The 18970-nt window shown below is 48.0% G+C and overlaps 1 protein-coding gene across 1 annotated transcript in view; it reads right to left on the reverse strand.

The window, feature by feature from the left end:
- Window positions 1-5214: 5214 nt before the first annotated feature.
- LOC134948543 (protein Wnt-7a-like) overlaps window positions 5215-18970 on the reverse strand; it is a 125836-nt gene continuing 112080 nt past the window's right edge. The window contains exons 3-4 of the mRNA XM_063936587.1: window positions 8275-8546; window positions 5215-6850 (exon numbers count right to left, since the gene is read on the reverse strand). Coding sequence (XP_063792657.1) covers window positions 6371-6850; window positions 8275-8546 — 752 coding nt within the window. The 3' untranslated portion in view covers window positions 5215-6370. The remainder of the gene's footprint in view (window positions 6851-8274; window positions 8547-18970) is intronic.

Genomic DNA, 18970 nt, shown 5'->3' on the forward strand with positions numbered 1-18970 from the left:
CTGCCGCCTCTGTTCTGAGCGAAGAGTACTCTAACCATCTTTTTTTTTTACAAAAGGGGCGTGGCCGTGCCTTGACGTATTTGACCACGCCCCCATTCAGTACCTGTGCCCTTTATAGCCCTTGATGGCCCTGCCTGCTTATACCCTGGGTATGAGAGGGGAACCTCTGGAGAATGTTAAGACACATTTGAGAGACTGAGAACTGACATTGGACACCAGCTTCTGGCTTTTGGGAAAGGACAGTTCCATTAACAGTGTGTTGTCTGGAGTCTCCTCCCCCTTTCTGGAGTTACAGCACAATTAAGATAAGCACAAATCTATTAGGTCTAACTTTTATTTTTTTCTTTGTCCTTACAGTCTAAAGGGTCCCATACACTTATGCAACCACATGTCGCAGGCGATCGCAGGTGATCACCCCGGCAGCCCCCCGGAGGGAAGGATCGCCCAAGATACATTGTATGCTGTTCTTTTGCATACGATGTATCTTGGGCGATACCAGCCATACCGCAAGGTTGGTCGTGATTGAATGTGGAGCACATTCAATCTGGAGGATCCGATCTGATGCTCACGGGAACGCGCATCGGATCGGAAACACCTCCAAAATGCCCGATTTCATCCGATATATCGGGCCGAATGGAATCGGGCATTATCGCTCTAGTGCACAGGTTCTCAAACTCAGTCCTCTGGACCCCACACGGTTCATGTTTTGCAGGTCACCTGTAGATTTTTGAAATGTGACAGCTGGTGATACACAGTGCAGCTGCCGGGTGACATGGAAAACGTGAACCGTGTGGGGTCCTGAGGACAGAGTTTGAGAACCACTGCTCTAGTGTATGGGGCCCTTAAGGCTGACTGCACACAACTGTGATTCCTCCCTTCTGTTCTGTTTCTAACGGGGAACAGAGGGCAAATGGTAGCTGACATAAGATTACCGTATTGGCTTTCTTTTTCCCGCAACATGAGCTGGAGAAAGGAGATGTTTTCATTACAGAATAAGCAAACCTACTCCTCAAGCTTCATATTTCAGAACCAGCTGCCCCATACCTCAGATACAATTCCATGTAACCAACCATGTTACGTCATCAATACAGGGTGATTCAAAAGTCGCAGTACACGCTTTTGTTTCAAAAACGGTGCAGGAAATGGGAAAACGTAATACTCCAGAACAGGGTCGGATCTAGACTTTTCTTTTAGGGGGGGCGGTTTACGGTTTAATCTTGACCCCTCCCCTCTCCAGTCCCGACTCCTCCCCTCTCTCGTCTTGACTCCACCCCTCTCATCTTGACCCCTCCCATCTTGACTCCTCCCCTCTCCCGTCCAAATTCATCCATCACACAAATAGGTATAATTGCAGGTAAAGGATTTGTTAGTGGATGTTAGGTATAATAATCACTTCTACAACACATCAAAGCAAAGTTGCCCAATATGACATCTATCCAAATCCCTCCTTATGTTCATCATAATGTATGACACGTCATGTACAATTGTGATACCTACAGTATAAAAAGTTATAATCCCCTAATATTGGGGTATAGCAAAAGAAAATTAAATATAAACAAAATGTCTGGAGTAATTATTTGCAGCTATTTCTCATCTTAATATGAGGTACTGATATAGAGACAGTCAATCATCAAGGTTTATATGTCAACGTCGTTATGAAATACAGTATTATCATAAACCTTGATGATTGACTGAATCTATATAAGCGCATTATATTAAAATGAGAAACAGTAACAATGTGATAATACCTATAATTCCTTTCTTTGGGATACTAGCAACTTTTATGGATACAAATGGTAACAACTGGCATTTTATGTGTTACTGAACCAGGAAGGGAAGACACATTATAATACCCTGTTATATTATTATAATAAGGGGAACTGCTGAATAGTACCAAGGGGATTTTAGGCACAGAGTCTTGGGGGGTTAGACCAATTATTTGATAATCCCACACAGTACTCAACACTTGCCAACCCTAATAGATGAATTCCACATTTGTAATTGTCCAATAATGGAGTTTGAGACTAACCAGGATTAAGTGAGAGTACGTAATACTCGCAGGAGTTCACCTGTAGATTAAAATCCCTTTTGCATCTATGTGCCACATAGGTTTGGGAAATCCCCCCACCACCCTTTTTTTTCCAGAAAAATGTTGCAAGTATACCATAGTTATCTGATTGATACAATTAATTTAAGGAATTATAGGTATTATCACATTGTTGTATAGAATTTAGCCAGTGCTACTGCATATGTAGGTTGTTCATAAATATACCACTTCAGATACAGCAGATGTCATACTTCTTATTAGGCTCATTCAGCTATCTCCAATGAAAGGGATAAGCAAATATAGTGAAGTACTGTTTAATAATTGTAAATTTCAGCCAAACCTGAGCCTGCACCAGTGGGAGAACCCAGGACTTGCACTGTTTCAAGTGCATTCTGAACTGCTTAAATAACAGTTCATGTCTAGCTGGAATTGTCAAAATTTGGCCACTTGGAAATACATGTGATCTGTGTGGAGTTTATATGTTTTCGTTTTTCTCATATTAAATCTTACAATTATTAAACAGTGTTTCACTATAATTGCTTATCTCTTACATTTTGGGTATATCTGAATGAGCCTAATAAGAAGTATACTGTGAGATATGACATCTGCTGTATCTGAAGTGGTATATTTATGAATGACCTACATACTGTATGCAGTAGCGCTGGATAACTTCTATTCAACCTTTTTTGGCACATATTTGGTGAAGATGTGAGGATACCTTTAAGTAAAATATTGAGCTCACCGAGCTGCTTTTTTTCTGCTTGTGCGCACTGCTAGGATTGTCTATTTTATAAATCTATTATCAGATTGTTAATGTTTCTCATGTTAATATGAGGTGCTGATATAGAATAAGTCAATCATAATTAATCCAGACATTCTGCTTTAATTTAATATTTTTTTGTTATACCCCAATATTAGGGAATTACAACTTTGTATACTGTAGGTATCACAACTGTACAGGACGTGTCATAAATTATGATGAACATATGGATGGTATAATAGAGGGCCATCAAAATATGGCATTTGTGGCAACAACAGTGACAAGACATTGGGCATAATTCAGACTTGATCGTAGCCGTGCAGCTACGATCAGTTACTCAGACATGCGGGGGGGGGGGGGGGACCCAGCACAAGGCTAGTCCGCCCCGCATGTCTGACTCCCCACCGTACAAGTTCAAAACCATCGCACAGCGGCAATGCTTTTGTACTTGATGAGTAGCTCCCTACCAGCGCAGCTCCTGCGCACAGGCAGGGAGCTACTAGTCACTGACCGGGTCACAGCGGCTGCGTGTGACGTCACGCAGCAGCCTGCCCCCCGCACGGTCCGGGCACACCTGCGTTGCCTGGACCGCACCCCTAAAAAGGCAGCAAAACGCCACCGGCCCGCACCCTCCTGCCCAGCGTCCGCCTCTGCCTGGCAGGGCTGAGATGGCCGTCGGCTGTCTGGCATGCACCAGCGTATATGTGCAGTTCAAACCTGAACGGCTGCTGTGAGAAAATGCACAGCAGTGATCAGGTGTGAATTAGGCCCCTTGTCTGTAATGACATCAGTTATAAGAGAGTGAGGCTCCCGAGGACGCACCATATCAAGCAATTGAAATATTTCTAGGGATTTGGATAGATGTTATATTGGGGGACTTTGATTTGATGTGTTGTAGAAGTGATTATTATACCAAACACCCACTAACAAATCCTTTACCTGCTTATCTTGCAATATATCCCTACCAGCTATTAGGGTGCCATTTATAATCAAGGGATCTCTCCCACTGATATATAAACTGATGCACATTATAGGACCAATGCTATACAGGAACTTGAAGACGTTAAACTTAATACTCATTTGTGAGGCTATAGTGAGGGCACCTTGTAGGGGAATTACACGGTGAGGACAATTCCGAGTTGATACCTTGTAGAAGGAGTATGGTGTTATGAGAAAGTAACCAAATAGAGGACAGATTAGCATACACCATATTTCTTGTATAGCATTTTTATACACATTTTCTGTACTTTTACACGCATCTCTCTATTATTTTAGTATTTCACTGACAGGACATGATATGTAATGTTTAATATTATGAAATACAAGGAATATTTTAAAACCTATAAGTGCATCTACTACAGACATCCTCTGTTCTACTGTATCGCACATATGTGAGACTCAACCTGTAATACCCTGCCTAGGGAATATGGCAAGAAGATCTCTTACTGGCTGGTTCCTCTGCAACAGGCTGGTAAGATGGTCCCTTTTCCACAGGCTGGTCAATGGCACAGATTGGCAGGAAAGTCCCTCTGGCTGGTCTCTGGGTGCAGGAATGCAGCATGCTCTCAGTGTGGAAAAAAGTAAACACACTATAGTATACTGTTTGTATTAGCCCACTAGCCTGTCTTATAAGTGAAGCCACGCCCCCAACACACAGCCACACTTCCTGGATCTGTTATCAGCAAGGAGACGCTGGGGAGATGAAAGCAGTCTCAATCAACAAACTATGTTGATTGATTAACTGCCGTGCAGGCCAAAAGGGTGAGTGAGGAGGAAGGGGCACCCGCTGTGAGCTGCTGCGACTCACACCACTGACTATAGCTGACTGACTATAGCTGACGGCCAGCTGAGATAGGAAGGGGTTAAGGAGCAGGACTTCACAGACAGATTGTCTGTAGGCAGAAGTGTGCTAGGGGGGGCGATCGCCCCCACCGCCCCCCTCTGTATCCGTGCCTGCTCCAGAAAGGTATGGGTAAGGTGGACTATCTTTTAGGGTATGTACTCTCCTTTTTTTGTCAAAGCCATCTTCAGTTACCTGCAATAAAAAAGTGTTGTAACTTTTGAACCTTTACTGCTATTTCAAATCTGTTTGCAGCAATAAACTTTTCAGCAAATTCTGATATTGAGGGTAATTCCAAGTTGATCGCAGCAGGAATTTTTTTTAGCAGTTGGGCAAAACCATGTGCACTGCAGGGGAGGCAGATATAACATGTGCAGAGAGAGTTAGATTTGGGTAGGTTATTTTGTTTCTGTGCAGGATAAATACTGGCTGCTTTATTTTTACACTGCAAATTAGATTGCAGATTGAACACATCACACCCAAATCTAACTCCCCTGCAGTGCACATGGTTTTGCCCAACCGCTAAAAAAAATTCCTGCTGCGATCAACTTGGAATTACCCCCCATTGTTTGACATGTTACACGACCCCCTTTTCCATTTGAAAAACCTGACTTAGATTCAAGATGGCCTATTTCAACATACCCTAAAAGATAGCCCACCTCACCCATACTTTACTGGAGTATTTAGTTTTCCCATTTCCTGTACAGTTTTTGAAACAAAAGGGTGTATTGCGACTTTTGTAGAATGTAGAATGATCCTGTTTGTCTACGGACCATGATTTAAAGTCGCAATAACAACCCAGCTTTATTGGATGTTACTTCAAAAGAAAAAGAAAATTGGGGCTAGAGTGCAGGCGAATGAAGCTGATATAAGTGAATACAGAATTGTCTTCTTGTAGGCGGGAAGATGTATCAAGGCTCGAAGAGATATACAGTAGATGCATCATCTTTTGGAGAGTGATAAAATGGAAAGTGATAAACTACCAGCCAACCAGCTCTTGTCATTTTTCAAACAGGGCCTGTGACAAGGCAGTTAGGAGCTGATTGGCTGGTACTTTTCTCACTCCATTTTATCACTCTCCAAACAATGATGCATCTAGCCCATGAATAAAGTTAAGTAGTTGCCCACAGCAACCAATAAATGTCCAACTGTCATTTAAAAGAATGTGCTAGATCTCAGGTTCTCAAACTTGGTCCTCAGGACCCCACACGATTTATGTTTTGCAGGTCACCTGTACATTTTTTAAATGTGACAGTTGGTGACACACAGTGCAGCTGCTGGGTGACATAGAAAACGTAAACCACGTGGGGTCCTGAGGACCGAGTTTGAGAACCACTGTGCTAGATAAATGACAGAAGCTGATTGCTTTGGGCAACATCTTCAATTTATCTCTCTCCGAGTCTTGATACATCTCCCGCAAAGTGTGAAGTTAATCATGCAAGTGCACCTAGAGGACGTTATGGACTAGGGCAGTTGACCCTTCTAGTCCAATGCTTGCTCTGTGTTCCATTTATTTTGATCTCTCACTCTCTCCATCTTGTCACTGCAGTTGTATGATTCCAGGCCTCTAGTCTCTCTTTACAGTTCAGTGGCTTCCTCTGTCTTCTCAGTGTCTGAGCTGTACTCTGGCAGATATGCGCAGAGCAACTCGGGTCGTGTGCCCCAACTTACACATCCTGGGACCCACATGCCATGCTAAGCAATGCTTGTGTGCTCACACTTGTCAGTTGCACGTGTAGGCTTGCGTCCGTTCACTGCATGTACTGCATGTTACGTGGCAGCACCAGTGAAACTTGCAGTGGCACTGCCATGTGTGAGTGTACTGGAAGGTTTTATATCCCCGGCCACAGCACAAGAACTCACAGCTGTCAGACTGAGAGGACGTGCGGTTACACAGACGCCCATAAGTTCCCACGCTCCCTGTTGCGTTGTTTGCCTCGCAGAAGTTTGGCGAGTGGTCCACAAACACCAGTTCAGTATCTGCTGGCTTGGTATAGCTCTGAGGGTTCTTCAGTTTGAGAAAAGTGGGAAGTTGTTGGCGGCGGCCCCTAACAGCCTCAACCATGACGGCTTCCTTGTACCTTTCCTTCAGCATGTAGCCCACCTCTCGGAAATGGGGCAACGTGTTCCAACATGTCTTCAGCGCACAGGAGCCTGAAACGCCATGACACTTGCACTCCAAGCGGACATTCTTCTCCAGCAACTAGGAAAGAGAAATGTCATTAGAAGAGAGAACTTTAAATGCACCTATCTAAAGCACACGCTGTGGGTGGGCTGTATTACTGTTCACATGATGCCACATACCAGCCTACTAGTTCACTAAGAGCTAAGGACATTACTCAGGCACTGTGTTTATACCTTAATGATAGTGATGTCCAGGGATGGACTGGGGCTCCGATTCGGCCCTGGCATATGTGACCTGGGGCGCGCTGACACAACGCACAGGGGCATGCCGCGAGTCAGGCGGGTGTGGACTCACGGCACGCCCCCATTTCCATCGAAATGCATGGATCGGGTGGAGGGGATGGGGGTGCGCAACGCGACACAGGAGAGGGTGTCACAAGTCAGGTAGTGTGGACTCGTGGCACGCCCCCTGGAGAGGTGATGGAACTCATATCCCCCACCACCTAACCCCCCCCCCTCTATTAGGCAGAGCCAGGGCCAGTTCTAGGGTTAAGGCACCCCCATGGTTGCAAAAAGGGGTGTGGGCTCACAAGGAGGGGGCATGGTCACACAATAGTATCCCCTATTCAAATTACATATTACACCACACAGTAGAACACTCTTATTCACAAAACACCACACTTTACGATACACAGTAGTGACCCTTATACACATAATGCCCTCAGCAGTGCCCCTGATATAAATCTTTGCCTCTGTCACTCCAGCATCTCACCGCCCATGTCCCTCCAGCAGTTCTCTCCCCTGTGTCCCTCCAGCAGCTTCCCCGACTCTCTGTGTCCCTCCAGCCCCTTCAGCATGCACAAAGCTTGCTCCTCTTCATGGCTTTTCTTCACTTCAGCGTCGATCACAACATGACATCACATACGCCGCGCCATAAAAGGAAGTCACTGGGACCTGGGGAGGGCATGAAAGCCGTCTGGCAGACACAGTGTGTGTGAGTATCAGGAGGGGCAGAACCGCAGGCAGAGGACCATGAAACCAACAGGACCTGAGGAAAGGAGAGGTGGCTGCGGCTCGTCAGTGACACTAGCACAGCCTGCATCTATTGACGTGGGTGTCGGGACGGGCTCTTCTGTTCCACCTAGCATAACAGGTGACGGAAATCAGTTCCACCCTTTTCCTCTCACACCTAAACCCCTTCATATAACACTGCCCCCCATTTTGTTGAGGTTGTTGATCTTTGAAAATCAGGCCATAGGCCACTGTCTTATCCTGCATGGGGGAACCTCTAGCAAAGTATGATTGCAAGACCACCACAAAATGTGTCAATTGTCACTATCAATTCCATAACCTTTTACAGGCAACAAAGAAATGGGTTTTGCTATAAATAACAAAGAATTTTAACTTGTGTTAATCACAAAAGAAACCAAACCTGATTTTCACCACATAGAGCATTGCATGACCATGTCATAACTCATAAAGGTATATGGTGATTGTAGCTACCTTTCTCCCCACCAGGTTATTGTGCAGGTTCATCAGGGTACGGGCATGGCGCTTCACTTCTCTGGCGTCCATAAACTCTTTGGACAAGCGTAGGCCATGTTTCACGTCAGCAGAACATCCTCCCCATCTCCATCCTTTCTCGGAGTCCTGCTGCCCGTGTTTCTCCCAGTCACAGCCACAATAGGTCATGTTGCCATGGCTGCAGGCGTTGGTGATGGCGTGGGCAATGCCAGCAGAGAGGATAGCATAGTGAAAGGCTGTTTCTCGGCTGCCTGGCAAGGAAAGACCAAGAGTTTTACTCACAATCTAAAGTATACAACGATGATCCAAACAGGTTTAAAAGAACGGAATACTTGTTTGTAAGCCTAATGCCTGGTTTAGACACACAGGACCTAACGAAGCGTAATTACTCCAGTCTGTGGATCTGTGGGGCTATCAGAGTAGTACGGAAGTCAGTCAGATCTCCAGCAACTTTCATGCTTGTTGTGGCGGCTTTGAGTGTGATTCTGAATAAGGCCCCTATTGCTCAGATCATTTTGATTAAGGGTTCTGCTGGAAAATAAATCTCTGAAGTCCTAGGTGGGCTGCAGCAAGTTTACCTTTCATGTGTGGTTTTATCTACAATGGTCTTCCTTAAAGCATCATCCCATAAGGTGCAGATCTGTTCAGGGCCCGAGTTATTGCTGGCCCCTGGAAATTTTACCCGGGATCGGTATGAAATACCTCCAATCAAAATCCCAACAGCAATTGACCGACGGTCAAAATCCCGACAAGGTAAAAATCCCGACATGGACAAAATACCGACATTTAAAATACCGACAAGGTCAAAATACTGACATGTAAAATGCTGACAGGTCAAAATATTGACATGCGTTTTCATTGTTTTTTGTGTGTATGTCGACATAGGTCGACATGGAACCATATAAGTGTACCGCTGCGCTCGCCATACTTCGGGCACAGTGCCTCACTGTGCTCGGCACACTATTATATTCCCCCTCCAGGTCCACTGGGATGTCGGCATTTTGACCTGTCGACATTTTACATGTCGGTATTTTGACCTTGTCGGTATTTTAAATGTTGGTATTTTGTCCATGTCGGCATTTTGACCCTGTCAGGATTTGACCGTCGGTCGGGAGGTAAAATTGACTGCATCCCCTTATCCCATCTCTGGCAGACTACAAAATTATTCTGTAGCCGCTCTGCGATCCTTTCGTTCACACTTCTGCTAAGCTAAAATACACTCCCAGTGGGAGGCGGCATAGCGCTTGCACGGCTGCTAAAAACTGCTAGCGAGCGATCAACTCGGAATGACCACCAACATCACCAATTTTCTGTGTTAGAAGCTTTAGTAAAGTTACCCCCAGGACTCCATATAAAATAGGCCCATCATCCCGGTAGCCTGATGATAACCAGCTGCTTAACTGGCCAAACAGTCAGTCAGAAATCAAAAGTAATAAAACTGTATTTTATTTATTTATTTATAAACAGTTTCTTATATAGCGCAGCATATTCCGTTGCGCTTTACAATTAGAACAACAGTAATAGAACAAAACTGGGTAAAAAGTAAAAACAGACATAGAGGTAGGAAGGCCCCACTCACAAGCTTACAATCTATAGGGAAATAGGCATTGATACACAAGGATAGATGCTATCTATTGCATAATGGTCCACCAGATTGCTACGTTCTTAATGGGTTGTATGATGATACCCCGCAATGTTGGCCAAGTGTCAGGAGGGTGTGAGAGTAAAGAAAGACAAGATATGTGATGTCATGTATACTGTACAGAGAGGATGTAATTAGATAGGGAAGCACTGAAGGTTATGTGGGTGGGTTTGGAATTTGATAGGCTTGTCTGAAGAGGTGAGTTTTCAGGGAACGTTTAAAGGTTTGGAGACTAGAGGCAAGTCTTATTGTGTGTGGGAGGGCATTCCACAGAGTGGGTGAAGCCCGGGTAAAGTCCTGTAATTTTGATTGTGAACAAGTAATGCGTGTGGATGAGAGACGTAGATCTTGTGCAGAGCGGAGAGGTCAGGTAGGGAGATATTTTGAGATGAGTGAAGAGATGTATGTTGGTGCAGTTTGGTTAATAGCCTTGTATGTAAGTAAAAGTATTTTATATTTAATACGGTAGAATACCGGTAACCAATGGAGGGACTGACAGAGCGGATCTGCAGAAGATGAAAGTCTAGCGAGGAAGATTAGCCTCGCAGCTGCATTTAAAATGTATTGTAGTGGTGAGAACCTATGTTTGGGAAGACCGGTCAGGAGACTATTACAATAATCAGTGCGGGAGATAATGAGAGCATGGATTAGAGTTTTTGCTGTGTCTTGTGTAAGATCTGGTTGTATTTTGGATATGTTTCTTAGACGTATGTAACATGATCTTGAGACAGATTGAATGTGGGGAACAAAGGACAGTTCAGAGTCAAGAATGACACCTAGGCAGCGAGCTTGTTGGGTAGGGATGATTGCCGAGTTCTCAACAGTGATAGAGATATCAGGTTGGTACCTACTATTGGCCGGTGGAAATATAATTCATTCTGTTTTGGAAATATTAAGTTTAAGGTGGCGAGATGTCATCCAAGATGAAATGGCAGAAAGGCGTTCAGTGACACGGCCCAATACAGATGGTGACAAATCAGGGGAGGATAGGTAGATTTGAGTATCATCCGTATACAGATGGTACTGAAATCTGAAAGAGTTGATTAGTTTGCCAAGAGATGTGGTATAGATTTCTGGTTTTCTCACAAAATAATGCATTTTCTATTTATGGGGGGTACCATGGGCAATTGTCTCACCGGTCGCTATCCAGTTAGCCCCAATAAGCCGATTCAATGGCTACAAAACCATTTGATGGTATAACCATCGATGGTAAAACTGTGTGCACATGCTTAGAAGCACTGAGAGCTTCTCACATGCGCACATTAGCTGAGTTGACCACTGGACATGACCATAATCAATTATATTACACCCTATACAGACATAGGACACTACACCCCCAACATGACCTGACCACTGACAGGACCATAATACAATTCTATTACACCCTATACAGACATAGGACACTACACCCCCAACATGACCTGACCACTGGCCATGACCATAATACAATTCTATTACACACTATACAGACATAGGACACTACACCCCCAACATGACCTGGCCACTGGCCATGACCATAATACAATTCTATTACACACTATACAGACATAGGACACTGCACCCCCAACATGACCTGACCACTGGCCATGACCATAATACAATTCTATTACACACTATACAGACATAGGACGCTACACCCCCAACATGACCTGACCACTGGACAGGACCATAATACAATTCAACGAGCTCTACAAAGACATTAGATACTACACCCCTAGCATGACCTAAACACTGGTAATAATCATAATACTAATACATGATACTTATACTTAATATACAATAATACATAATACTTATAGAGTGTAAGCTTGCGAGCAGGGCCTTCCTACCTCTATGACAGGTTATTACCCAGTTCTGTTTTATCATTGTTTTCAATTGTAAAGCACAATTGAATTTGCTGCGCTATATAAGAAACTGCTAATACATAAATAAAAAATTATATTACACCCCATACAGACATAGGACATTACACCCCCAACATGACCTGACCAAGGGACAATGTATTACACTAATGGGCCCCATACACTTATACGACATGACGGTCCGTCATGTCATATAAGATTTCGTCCAACCTCCCGGCAGCCTCCCCGTTGGTAAGATAGTATTAGAAATATTGTATGCATTTTTTTTTTCATACAATGTATCTTTAACTATCCTCTCTATTTACTGCGGGATCCGACATATCACAAGTGCAGCACTCGTGATATGTCGGATCTAGGGGGATCCAAGCCGATGCTCACGGGAACGCGCATCGGATTGGATCGGCTTTTCAAGCACCTCGAAAATGCCCGATTTCACCCAATATATTGGGCCTAATGCTGAAATCGGGCAAAATCGGCCTAGTGTATGGGGCCCTTAAGAGCCTAATAAACTTCACACATCAGATGCATACGCACGCCACTCAAGCACACTTATCTTAGTAAATAAAGACACAACAACCGTAATTGGCGTGAAAGGGGTCAGCTTTTTATTTTGACTGAGAGGAAGGCCTATTAATACTAAAACTAAAAATGCAGACTTCCCTCTCTAACTAAGGTGGCGGGGAGAAGAACGGTTAAGCATGATAAACAACTTAATAAGGGTGATCCAAAATTATATGACGAAATAGAGCAATAAACATGTGTGTGTGAGGGGGCCTTCTGCCCCAGATGTTCCGGGATCGGCCTCCTGCCTCCATCCCGAGCAATAAAAACATAAGTGTGAGGGGGCCTTCTGCCCCAGATGTTCCGGGATCGGCCTTCTGCCTCCACACCAGACATCGTAAATCCAAAAATCCAAGGCCAGGGGTCGACCTTCTGCCACTACCCCTGTCCACCAACAGTTGTAGGGACAGAGGTACGCTCTGCCCCTACGGGTTAAAAAATAGGGCCACCGGCCCCGATATCCACACATGTTTATGATCTATCATATGGGTCCACCAGGTACGGTGGTGCCCATCAATTAATAATAAGACTATAAAATTACCTAAAAGTTCACCCGAACTTACTAACAATAAACTCCTTAAGTTGAACTAAAATAACCGTTCAGAAACCGGCCACCAAAAGCCGACACAAGTAACCCCATTGGAGCAACAAAAACCAACTCCCCAGGGCGGGAGGGTGGGTCACGGAAAAACTTGAGAGAGGCAGTATTTCCTAGGTCTGAAGACTATATGTATGTCAGACCGGCCCCTATACAGAATCCAGCCAATCACCATCCAGGCAGTTTCCCTTACGTTCCTCCCACAAAAACTGTAACCCCTTCCGTGCCAGAGTGATGCATTAAGAGGCGCGCTGCATGCCCAGCGGTGAGTTTATGTTGTCTCGGCCACATTCATGACCTACGCAATCTTAAACTTCACACGTCAGATGCATACGCACGCCACTCAAGCACACTTATCTTAGTAAATAAAGACACAACAACCGTAATTGGCGTGAAAGGGGTCAGCTTTTTATTTTGACTGAGAGGGAGGCCTATTAATACTAAAACAAAAAATGCAGACTTCCCTCTCTAACTAAGGTGGCGGGGAGAAGAACGGTTAAGCATGATAAACAACTTAATAAGGGTGATCCAAAATTATATGACGAAATAGAGCAATAAACATGTGTGTGTGAGGGGGCCTTCTGCCCCAGATGTTCCGGGATCGGCCTCCTGCCTCCATCCCAGACATCGTAAATCCAAAAATCCAAGGCCAGGGGTCGACCTTCTGCCACTACCCCTGTCCACCAACAGTTGTAGGGACAGAGGTACGCTCTGCCCCTACGGGTTAAAAAATAGGGCCACCGGCCCCGATATCCACACATATTTATGATCTATCATATGGGTCCACCAGGTACGGTGGTGCCCATCAATTAATAATAAGACTATAAAATTACCTAAAAGTTCACCCGAACTTACTAACAATAAACTCCTTAAGTTGAACTAAAATAACCGTTCAGAAACCGGCCAACTGCCAGGTTACCAACCTGCCACCGCCACCTGACCCGAAAACTCGACTCAACTAAACAAAGCAGAATACGAAGAAAACTCACTAAACTCAAACTAAAGAAAACAGAATACGAAACTAAAAAGACCTCAAGACCCGGCGCACCAGAGAAATTGCCCACCCCCCGGCCGACAAGCCATATAAGCGCGGATCCAGCCGCCTGCCTGCAAAAGAAGGGTGTTAGGCCCAACACCGAGGTTAAGAAACGAAATAAGGAGAAATTGGGTAACCTAACCTACATCCCTAACAGGAAGGGGGGGGGTCGCCCAATTTGACTTGAGGCAAAAACGCAAAACTTCGTCAGCCGGCAAAAGCCGTAATTAAAACCAAATAAAGCCGTAATTAAAACCGTAATTAAAAACAAAAATTCCTCAAGGCCCCCGCAATCGCAAAGTGCAACTGCGACGAGCAGCTAATCCTCAAAAGGGGCGCACTGGGAGGAAAAGACCTGATATAGCGTCGGACTGCACCAGACCTCCACCTACCCAGTGCCCGGACATCGACTTCGGACCAACCCGCCGCAGCGGCTGCCGAAGCAGGGCTGATGCGGAAAGAGTGAGCCCCAGAGCCGGCCGGAGATAGACCCAGGTATAAAATACAACGTCCCAAAACCAACCGGAATTGATACCTAGTCAACGGGGAACCGCCACAATGGACGAGCCACCCGGGAGGCGCTGGAGGCCGTACAGACGAATAAGACCTGGCCGTGGGAACTGGACAAATGCTCCGCACACGAGCCCGACCCCACTCGAACCCACAGCCCCCTGCCCACTACGTCGGTCTTGGAGCGCTGAATCCCACACCACAAACCGTCGGGGCGTACGACGACGTGGGCCGCCAGCATGGGCGAGGCAGAAGTCCGGGATACGGACACCAGCTCACCCACCCTGAACCCACTGTGGAAGGCCCTCGTAAAGGCCGCCATGAAGAGGCGAACCTCGTATCCCCGCATTGTATCCCCGTTTTGTGAGCGCTGAATCCCACACCGCAAACCGTCGAGGCGTATGTCGACGGCTGTTATTGACGGAAAGGAAGGCCTATTAAATCCAAACTTGGATGAAAATCCCTCACTAACTGGGGGACGGTTGAAATATTTATCACACATAGCAGAAAGCATACAGCACATAAAAATTAAATATCTCAAAATTATAAGTGAAATCATATCCTAAATGTTGGAGGGCCCGCTGCCCCGATGTTCCGGGATTGGCCTTCTGTCACCATCCCTGATGGCCGGCTGCCCAGATGTGCAGGGATCGGCCTGCTGCCACCATCCCTGACATCCCGAATCCAATGCAACTATGGGCCATCTGCCTCGTTATGGGTCTTACCACTATGGCCCCAATCCAGAAGGTAGCGACTCCACCGCTCCCAAGCGGCCAGACAAGCCGCGAAAGTTGCAGAAGGCAAAAAACCTGTGGGCTAAGTCCTCCAATCCGCACACTGAAGCAGGACAGGAGTCCCTTTGGATTAGAGATGCAGGAGCCGACTGCCTAAACCGCTGCCAGTTGACGCGAGAAAAAGGTATCATCAATGTCGTTGCACTCGGCCGGGACATGCGCGGCTCGCAACGTAATGTTGTTCACCCAGCATAGCAAGACTATCTGTGCGAAGACCCGCATTACCGGCAAGGATGTGGACTCCTGCCTACCGGCAAGGATGTGGACTCCTGCCTAACGATGGCAAAAGCCACGCCCAACTGGTCGCACCAGAAGACCCCTTGTGTGTTACGCAGGGCATAGCGCCAGAGCTCCGATGCGCCCAGTACGGGAAAAATACCCAGCAATAGCAAGTGTGTCAGGAAGCGCTCGCTAATCGCAAGCACCAGAGGTGTCCGTGAAAAGCTCCAGGGAGGCGCCAGACACGACCGCCTCCCACCCAACACAGACACCGCTGAAACAACCTAGAAATTCATCCCTTGTACGTAATTCCGCCAAATTTCGAGGGACAATCTGAGAAAAGTGATGCGGGCGTCGAATCCCAACTGTCGCCCACTCCAATCCTGCAAGCAAAATTAAACAGGCCCAATAGGGATTGAGCCCGCATGAAAGGAAGCTTGGCCGCAGCAGGTGCATAAAGGATGTCATCGTGAAGACGTAACACCGTATCCACTGGGAGCCTACAGAGCCCGGCGACCGAATCAATCTGAATTCCGAGATAAACTACGGATGCAGAGGGCCATAAAGCCGCTCAGGCGCCACCGGAACACCAAAGTGTGCGAAGAGGGCAAGTGCCCTCCGCAAGAAGCTAGTGCAGCGATCCGAGCCTGTGGCACGATCAAAAGGAAATCATCCAAGCCGTGCGAAAATTTGCCGTTCGCCCGTCCTACGCTCCAGGGACCAATGGAGGAAAGAACTGAATCCCTCAAAGTATGCGCAAGAGAGAGACAACCCATAGGGAGGCACCGATCTAAGTAATATCCATCGCCAAATATAGAAAACCCATAAACCGAAAGGCGGAAGGGTGCAGAGGGAGAAGACGAACTGCTGACCGGATGTCCAAGTTACACATCACGACCCCCCCGTCCCAAAGGACCTAATGGTGGCTATGGCCGAATCAAAGGACAGGGAAATGACCCTACACCGATCATCGGGGTTAGCATCATGTACTGATGACCCCAGGGGACAGGAAGATGTTGTAGGAGCCTAAATGTGCCCGCGGACTTCTGGGGCACTATCCCGATGGGGAACAAGATCTAACCCGGTAAGGGGGGGGGGGGGGTTATCATCCGGCCCAACGACAGCTCACCCGGAAGGTTCAGCGGAGCATGTCCGGAAACTCCCGAGCTGAACGCTGGTTCGTACCAGCCTCGGGACCTACTAGCCCACATATCGGCAATGGGAAACCGGAGGTGAAACCCGAGACCAAAAATTGGGCGGCCACCCGCCGCGGGTACCCTTGCAGCCAGGGTATGAGCGCCAGTAATCTGAATTGGGGTGGGGGCCAAGGCCAGTGCCTGGGGCTGCGGGAACGCGACTCTGCCAGGCCTGCGGTCCCGAATTACCCATTGTCCCAGGACTGCTGCAGTCCTTGATTCCATGGGCTCCGCCACCTCCGATGCAGGAGTGACAAAAAACGACACCGACCACCTAACTCACAGTGGGCATTACGGAAATAGAAGCATTCACCATGCCTCGTGCGTGATGGACTCGCTCGAAGAACGGCAAAAACGAGAGCCAGGCCAATTTGGCCATCGTCTCGCCGTCCTTGGTTCCTCGGAACCCTGTGTGACTTCCGAGCCCAATTCGACATCCTTTAGTAGATCTCCTGGCCATGCTGTTTGCGCCGGAAGGCCCTACCGTAACGTCGCCAAGCCGACCCCTTATACTCATGGTACAGTACGTGTATAAGGAATTGGTAGCGCACAAGGTTCCTGTGCGCGTCCGGACGCGTCTAAAAGAACACACCATAAAGATTAACATGCACCTAACTCAAGTAGGGGGGATCGCAAAGCGTCTTTGCTGCCAAGTCCTGTTTGCTAGGCGAAAGCAAAGCTTTAGGAGCATCGCCCGGAAGGGCAAAGATATGGACGTATTGGCCCTTACGGATCCAGCCCCAGACCTGGGGCCTAAAACCACATTGCACTGCCTTGTTAGCGCAGTGACCGGTGTCCGACTCAACCGACACTTGCGAGGTGGAAGAGGTTGGACACCAACGCACACTCCGTTGGACCCCATGTAAACCGCCGTCGGAGGACACCCCCTCCGAGGACATGGATACAAGGGATGAGTCTGTGCCCCGATGCCTACGCCTGTGTCTACAGCGCTTGCCGGAAAATCTTTACGCGTACTGTCGCCCACGCTAGAGGAGCGGGCTGAGTACTAGATCCCACCCGCTACGGGGGGTAACTGCACTACATCGGGACCAGTCAGGGTGCGATGAAGCTCACCTGCACGAGAAGCAACTCCGTCCGTCCCTGCACCCACCGGATGACTTGCTGAGGCACCGGACGACTCAATTCCAGTCCCGACGTCCATGACTGGGGAAACAAAAGAGACATTGTTCCCGTGGACCCACATCGGTCCCGCAGCCGCCGCGAGCGTTCCGCCAGAGGACAGGAGCGGCAGAAGTGTCTGCACGATGCTATCAGCCAAAGAAGCGGTAGCCGGCCCCTGACCCCCGGGTACGGAGGATACAAGGGGGGGGGGGGGGGGGCACCTCCGACACGACTGAGGCCCGAATGGCGGACAAGGTGTTGACGTCCACCAAAGGTGCGGACACCGTCGCTCTAAGTTCAGACACGGCACGCGAGTCCCGCGCCCCCACAGTAGGTTCACAAACCACCCGTAGGGAGCCAGGACCCGGACGAACCCTAGCTGTCGGGTATAACGTCTTCGCAGTCCTGCTGCAATGAGCTCTGCCTGACCGCCTGCGCTGCGACCCCTTCCTCTTGATAATTGGACTCATGATAAAATACCCAAGCGCCGTAACTACTAGAAAGATGCAATGCATCGTCCGACAGAAGGCTGTCCGCAGCAGCGTCCGAGTTCTCAGTAGGGACGCGGTGAGGGACAGACAACCCTGTACGCGCCAGTGAACGCTGCGGCCGGGCACCTTAGCCTAGGACCGGCCGGAACCGCACGGCAACGGCTGGTGGCGTCACAGTGTAACCCCAGATGGGGGCGGAGCCATGGGTCCAACCACGGCAGGAGGGGGCTGGTGGCCTCTCACACTGCGGGCGGACGCGGAGCGTCGCAACAGCCCCTGAAAGTTCCACAGGCGGAACCGCCCCATAAGCCACGGCAGAGCGGGCGCACCACGCCGCCCCGCCGCGCGCAACCCGTCCCTGAGCAGGGACATTACGATCGCCACCGGGCCCAGCAAGAGAAGATCTCCCTAGGGGTTCCCAGGTGCGGGACCGAGATATGGCAGCACGCGCGCGCCGCACGGACCCACCGTGTCGGCAACCACGCGACCTCCCGCCCGTTCAGAGGAGAGGGGCATGGGTCATGGAGCCCGCCCCCACTGTGGTGTGCTAACTGAAATGCAGCCCGCGCGCGCTGGCCGGACACACCGCGTCCGGCAGCCGCGCGACCCCCCGTCCCCCTAGTCGAGAGGGAGAGTAAAATATC

The sequence above is a fragment of the Pseudophryne corroboree genome, chromosome 8, assembly GCF_028390025.1.
Source record: "Pseudophryne corroboree isolate aPseCor3 chromosome 8, aPseCor3.hap2, whole genome shotgun sequence".
Taxonomy (NCBI): Eukaryota; Metazoa; Chordata; class Amphibia; order Anura; family Myobatrachidae; genus Pseudophryne; species Pseudophryne corroboree.